The sequence below is a fragment of the Myotis brandtii genome, unplaced genomic scaffold (genome assembly GCF_000412655.1).
Source record: "Myotis brandtii unplaced genomic scaffold, ASM41265v1 scaffold636, whole genome shotgun sequence".
NCBI lineage: Eukaryota > Metazoa > Chordata > Mammalia > Chiroptera > Vespertilionidae > Myotis > Myotis brandtii.
In genome coordinates, this window is record NW_005370438.1 from 164843 (window position 1) to 171855 (window position 7013).

General features: G+C 53.9%; 1 protein-coding gene across 1 annotated transcript in view; it reads right to left on the bottom strand.

The window, feature by feature from the left end:
• The window catches only part of GLB1L2 (galactosidase, beta 1-like 2), a 24865-nt gene extending 17858 nt beyond the window's left edge, over nucleotides 1–7007 (bottom strand). The window contains exons 1-2 of the mRNA XM_005880387.2: nucleotides 6883–7007; nucleotides 608–805 (exon numbers count right to left, since the gene is read on the bottom strand). Of these exons, the coding sequence (XP_005880449.1) occupies nucleotides 608–805; nucleotides 6883–6968 (284 nt within the window). The 5' untranslated portion in view covers nucleotides 6969–7007. The remainder of the gene's footprint in view (nucleotides 1–607; nucleotides 806–6882) is intronic.
• Between the last annotated feature and the right edge of the window lie 6 nt (nucleotides 7008–7013).

Genomic DNA, 7013 nt, shown 5'->3' on the forward strand with positions numbered 1-7013 from the left:
ATGCGCAGAAGTCGGTATTTTGTGGAAGAGCCACACTCAAGGGGCCAAAGAGCCGCATGTGGCTCGAGAGCCGCAGTATGCCGACCACTGCCCTAGCTGGTTTGGCTCAGTGTACAGAGCATCTACCTGCGGACTAAAGGGTCCTGGGATTGATTCCGGTCAAGGGCACAAGCCCAGGTTGCAGGCTCAACCCCCAGTAGGGGGCGTGCAGGAGGCAGCCAATCGATGATTCTCATCATTGATGTTTCTCTCTCTCCTTTCCTCTCTTAAGTCAATAAAAATATACTTTTTTTAAAAACTCCCTGATGGTGCACTGTCTCAGTGGTGCACTGTCTCAGTGACGTCAGGACTGGACCAAGAACTAAGTGAAGAGACGGAAGGCCTTAGAGAACCCAGGGCCAACAAGATGTGAAGATGTGGGTGAAGCATAAGATAGGACCACAGTGCAGCGTGGGCTGCTCAGAGTAGGATCTGCCAGGTCTCACCCATCCTGGCACCCTGGAGCCCCCCAGGCTGGGCTCCCACAGAGAAGCCCAGACACGGACTCCAGGAGCCCCTCGGGGGACGAGACATGGGGGAGGTTGGGGGGGGGAAGGGCAGCACTCACGTGGTGAGGGTGTTCAAGCCACAGGCTTTCATCTTCAGCAAGCGGTCCCTCCAGTATGCCCTGGGCACACGGAAATAGTGCACGGAGCCCCCAAAGATCCAGAAGGTGGAGTCCTCCAGCATGAAGTTCTGGCCCTTGGTGTGCAGCCCGGACTGCCGGTGTCTCAGCCAGGGAGAGAGCAGGCGGGGCCAGTGCAGCCTGCGGGGAGGAAAAGCGGTTGGGAAGCCTGGAGGCGCCCAGCGGCAGTGGCAGGGGCACCGGCAGAGACGGGCTTCCTCTCGGCTTCCGCTGGCTCACCTGGCCCGGCTGCAAGGCAAGAGTGAGCTGAGCTGCACTGAGGACCGAGGCAAACACAACCCTGGACATGGAGACAGTGCAGAGCAGCGGTCGCCAGCCGGTGGTCCGCGGACCACTGGTGGTCAGTGAGGTCCAAAAGGTTGGCGACCGCTGGTGCAGAGGACACGCGGGCACACAGCTGTGGGAAGGGAGTGCTAGTGGGCTGAGAGGCTGTCTTCAGGGTTGGGACTTGGGGGGATTTGGGAGGACCAGAGAGCAGGCCTCCTAAGCCATCTGACTAAACATCAAAGCAGCCACTACTTCAAATAGTACCTCTGAGCCACCTCCTGGCCACAGCTGCCCGGCTCGAGGTGCAAATACCTGTGAAGAGGCATCTGTGTTAGAAACGGCATCTATTCACGAACCAAATTTCCAGGTCTCGGTTATCATCTAAAGGTCAAGTGTCGTGCTGGCCAAGATCACCCGCCTGACAGACAGCCCCACCGGGGAGGCGACTGAGAAGTTTTAGTCCCGGAAAAGGCACCTCTTGACATCTCTGGGGTTGGCCACGGGGAGCCCTGTGGTTCTGTGCTCCGGTCTCCTGGGGGCTGCGAGAGAAGGCCGACAAGAGGAGCTGCAGCCAGAGTTTCCCGCGAGGAAGTTTAGGAAACGTGCAGACAGACAACAGCCGGGCGCGAATCTGGTGCAAAAGCAAATTTGCGTGGCTGCCTTTGCGGTACCCACTTCTCATGACAGTTCCTGGCACTTGAGGGCATCTTGCCCAGCAGGGCTCCCCTGCATAAAAAAGCGCCCTGAGCTGCTCTGGTCTTTCCATTCGTTCCGTAACACCAGCTAACGTGGTACCACCGCGACATGTGTCTGCTTAAGGCCCGGCTTCCCCCATTCAATCAGCGCTGATACACACTGACTGGGGATTGTCGTTGGAGAAGAAACAGATGTGTGGGAACCCCAAGGGGGGTTCCCCACAAACTGCCTGCGGCTGGTCCGTGCTGAGATCGGCACAGACACGGACTCTGTTAGAGCAATGAGAGGAATTGTATGTCTATTAAAGCGAATCCTAAGAAGCCAGGTATGCATATCTTTTCATTTCCCTTTTCTTGTAATTTTTTTTATTGCGTCTCCTAAAGCAACGGATTGGAATTTTAAGGAGAAAAGGAAAATGATTCTTCCCCAGACAGTGAGAAATACTGCTCTAGGCCAGAAGCAATGGCCTGGTGTTTGCCCCTGGGTATTATCTGAATAGCTCATCCTTTTCATATATGACCTGCTCACAAAATCAACTTCGCAAGAAAAGCACATGTGCTCTTGAAAGGGGCAATCCCACTGTCTTGCTGGGTGTGGGAGTGCAGAAGCAGTGAGTATCACCCCCCATTAAAAATACGCCCCGCCCGTCTATCCCAGGAGAAGTCCTACACAAGGGGGCCTCTTTTGCAATATGGCCTTTACTATCCAGAGCTGTCAATCTAAGCCAGTGGTTCTCAACCTTCTGGCCCTTTAAATACAGTTCCTCAGGTTGTGACCCAACCATAAAATTATTTTCGTTGCTCCTTCATAACTGTAATGTTGCTACTGTGATGAACCGTCATGTAAATATCTGATATGCAGGATGGTCTTAGGCGACCCCTGTGAAAGGGTCATTCGACCCCCAAAGGGGTCGCGACCCACAGGTTGAGAACCGCTGACCTAAGCCAAAGATACAGCTGAGTGGAGAGGAAGCAGCAGATATCCCCACACCAAAGGAACTCTGCTGAGTAACCGGGGACGGGGGGAGGGGGACTGGACTCCAGAGCCCTTTTCAGATACTAAATGTTCTACAAAGACCTCTCTAAGCTCCAGCATCTCCCGGATCTTCATCAGAGAGCACGCAAGACAATATTACGGAATTCTGAGTCACTTCAAAGACGAGGTGTTTATTTCACTCGCTACTTTTCCTTGACCTCAGATGGAGAGAACTCTTTGGCCAACTTTCTGATACCCCTGCTGTCAAGGCTGTGGCTCTTTGCTCCAAAGCTCCTGCGTATCCCAAACCCTGTAACCACAAATAATACCCCAATAATGGCCATGCTCGGCTCCCTGGTCCCTTTCAGACCCTGGCCAGCATGCACTGTGAGAGTCCCAGAGCCAGGGTGGCTCAGACACCCACCTCCCTGACTGAGCTACGCCCAGCGAGCCACTTGTGTCAGAGAGGACCCCTGCCGAAAAGGACACTTCCCAGGTGCTGAAAAAAAAGTCACTCCTGTAAGATGAAAGGGACAGCATTCAAAGCGCTCAAACATGCCAGGGATGTGACTCAGGCCTCAAGCCCAGCAGAGTTCTACGAGCAAAGCTCATAAAATCACTGACCTCACAGAATCTCAGGAAGTGAGGCACAATTTGTCCACTGTACCCTGGGAAGACAGGACTAGCCCGTGATTTGGATCAAAGTAAGCGACCTGGTCCCATTGTTAAGTTATCCACCTTCACGGAGGAGAAGTCGGACGGGTTCTGCCGCTGAAATCCAGAGCGAGCGAGGCAGCTCAGGGAAGCCAAGAACTTGCCCTTGAGGGGCGCCATGAGGGCTGCTTCCTGGCGGCTCTCCTCTCTCCTGACCTTCACCACCTAACGTCTCAGGTATGAGAGATGCAGAATGAATTCCATTACTGCTCAGGGGTGCATTTATATTAAGGAAAAAATCCTGAGTAGGAACCATGCCTTGATACTATCAAGCAGGCATTCTTGTGGCGTGTGAGGAGGAAAGGCAAAAAGACACGGGTCACATGACTACATGCATCACAGACCTCGAAGGAAAATGCCCAGTGGAGGAAGCCCAACCAAGTCAGAGCGCAGACTGCAGGATCACATTTCTATAAAACACTAAAAAGTTGTAACTGACAGATGGTGGTAGCGAGCAACAGATCGGTGTGCTTGGGGAGAGGGGAGCAGCGGCATAGGAGAGAGACGCAGAGGGGCACACGGAAATCTCTGGGGTTGATGGGTATCTTCACAATCTTCATGACGGTGGTAATCTCATAGGTGGGTACATATGTCAAAACTTAACAAACTGTACATGTTAAACGTGCAGTTTATCTCATGGCAACTACACTAAAATAAAGGTCATTTTTTTTTTATTGATTTCAGAGAGGAAGGGAGAGGGAGGGAGAGATAGAAACATCAACGATGAGAGAGAATCATTGCTCGGCTGCCTCCTGCACGCCCCCTACTGGGAATCGAGCCCACAACCCGAGCATGTGCCCTTGACTGGAATCGAACCTGGGACCCTTCAGTCCACAGGCCGACGCTCTATCCACTGAGCCAAACCAGCTCTAGCAAGGTCATTTTTTTAAAGACCATTGTTCAAGCTAAGATACTGAAGGTTGAAACCTTCCTCAAAAATCATCTTGGACCTTGTTCTTGGATAAGGTGTAATCAAACAGCTCTGACCTCGTATGAACTTGCCCAAGGTGAAATTCATGGAGAAAGGAAAAGCTGCAGCCACGTGGCCCCTCCTCCACCCAAATCCCTGCCTTCTGGGGTACAGAAAAGGGGCGGATCCTGACAGCTCAGCTCCCCAAAGCTTCCAGTGGAGTAACCAGGTCCCAGGTGACCTATATACCACTGGCCACCACCACGTTCCCAAGGACAGCTGGGAGAGGCCACCCCCCATCCCGCCCCCCCCCACACACACACACACTCAGTTTATGACCCAGTCAAAGCCAGAGTTAAAGCAGGAAGAGGATACGACAATGAGTAGTTCTCCTCTGGCCTCCAGAGACAATCCTTGGTGGCCACAAGGGTGATACAAACCAAAAAGATGCCCGAAAGACACATATTCTAAAGGACCCTGAGAGCTGGTCCTGGAGCTTCTCTGGCCTCTATCTTGTCTGCTGGGAAAGAAGAGATGGCCCTAGCTGATTTGGCTCAGGCGATAGAGCATCAGCCTGCGGAGTGAAGGTCCCGGGTTTGATTCCAGTCAAGGGCACATGCCTGGGTTGCAGGCTCGATCCCCAGTCGGGGACGTGCAGGAGGCAGCTGATCAATGATTCTCTCTCATCATTGATGTTTCTCTCTCTCCCCCCTCTCTCCCTTCATCTCTGAAATCAATAAAAAAAATATTTTTAAATAAATGCAAATAATAAATAAAAAGAAAGAAGAGATGGCAGGAAAAACAGTGACTGTCCTAAGCACTTCGAACTATTTCCACCAATTTAGGTCACAGCTATTCATTCTCCATTGCTCTTCCCTGGCAACTCCAGAAGCCTTCCACTGACTCCTCCTGTGGCCACCATACCCAGGTAGGAACACAATTAATTCACCTGCGAGAAGCTGAGGTTTCTTCACAGCCACTCGGCTGTCTGACAGCTCATCTCCTGTCCCTCCAGACACCAACAAACACCCAGCCTCCTTCCCACACCTTTTCCTGTGGACTCAGGGTGTCCTTGCCTGGCCCATCTCAAGCCCCTGCGTGCTCGCCCTCAGAATGGCCTGTCTGGGTCTGTGCATGGCCTGCTATATCCTTGACCTCCAACAACGAGCAAACTACTTGCTACTTGAACGAACACCCCTGGCCTTTCTCTCTGGGGTCTGGGCTCTTTGATGTACCGTATGCCAGAGGCTCCTGCTGCCTCTGCTTTGAGTAATTCTTCTGGGGTCTGCATCGGGCTTGTACTGGGAGGAGGGCTGAGCATCCTACCAGAGCCAGGACCAGTCATCTCCAAGGAGGAAAGGGTTAGATATCATCACAAGATCGGGGGGGGGAGGGGGGGTCAGTCTTGAAAAACAACTGTGGAAACGCTTCTTAAGTTTTCTGGGCCCCAAAATGAGGAGAGCACCATTTTCTTCTCCCATACGATAAAGGACATCCTCACCATCTCCCAAGCAAAGAAGACAGGTTACTCTTGAAAAGGTGTAAGTGGAAAGCGTTTCTAATTGGGATGCTGTGGCGGCCAAAAACGTTCTGATATTTAACTCCATCCAAGACTTCCCTCTACCTCCCTGGGAGGTTCAACGAAACCAGGAAGGGTGATGGGGAAGAAGGAAAGATCAAGCTGCCCCAGTTCTAATGGCTCAACCTCTGGCCTCTCCAACACTCAGTTCAGTGCCCAGGCATTTGTTACGGGCGGGCGGCCTGCTCTCCCAGCAAGACCTGAAGTTTTGAATATGGAAAGTGCCAGGCATCGACCTGAAAGATGTGGTCAGGGCTGCAGCATCCTATATATAGACTCAGATTGGAAAAACGCCAGGCAGGGGCACCTACACAGGCCGTGGATAAAGCATTCCATCACTAAACGCCATCACTGGCCACAGACATTGTGTAAGGGGAGCTGGCCGCTGGTGAGTGGTGGGAATGTGGAGAGAGAAGACAAACTAGTACCAATCCGGGAAAGGGGCAAATCAATCCAGGGCGGAGGAGCTGGGAGGGCTCCTGGGGCAGTGTTCTCGGACTGCGCTGGGCAGGCTAAGTCGGCCATGGCTGTGGTCACTGGCCTCTGGCCTCTGCTGAACAGATAAGCCTCCCAGCAGAACTGGTGGGGAATGTGGGGAGCTGGGAAAACAGCAGAAGGGGGTTCCCCAAGGCGGGGCAGTGATGAGGGACGTCGGAGAGGGATCTGAAGGCTGGTCCTGCCGACCTTCCAGAGGGCTGGGAGTTTCCACGAGAAAAGTAGAGCCCGCAACACGGACGCAGAGGAGTGGGGAGGCTCTAGGGCGCAGGCGCCTGGGGACTGGGAGGGCAGCGCCTAGTGGCCCCCAGAGGTCTGGGTCTCGAAGCAGGACCAGAGCTCTTGGCGGCGCACCGGGGCGCAGGGATATTGGGGAGCTGCAAAAAGGGAAAGGCCCGCGGGCTGTTCCCGGTGGGAACTCGGGATTCGCGGGTCGAGATAACGTGACCTGCAAGGTCTGCCTCCCTCCGGCCAGACGGGAGGTTAGACGGGAGAGAGAGAACGCGAGGTGTGGAGGGTTGGGGTGCCTGCAGACCGGCGGCGCCAGGCGGATTCCCTCACCTGCGGAGCACCAGGAAACCCAAGACCACGAGCAGCAGGAGTCCGAGCGCGCGGCAGGGCCTCCGCGGGGCACTCCACGTGGTCATCGTGTTCTCGCCGCGCGCAGGGACCAGGTTCCCACTCCAGCCGGC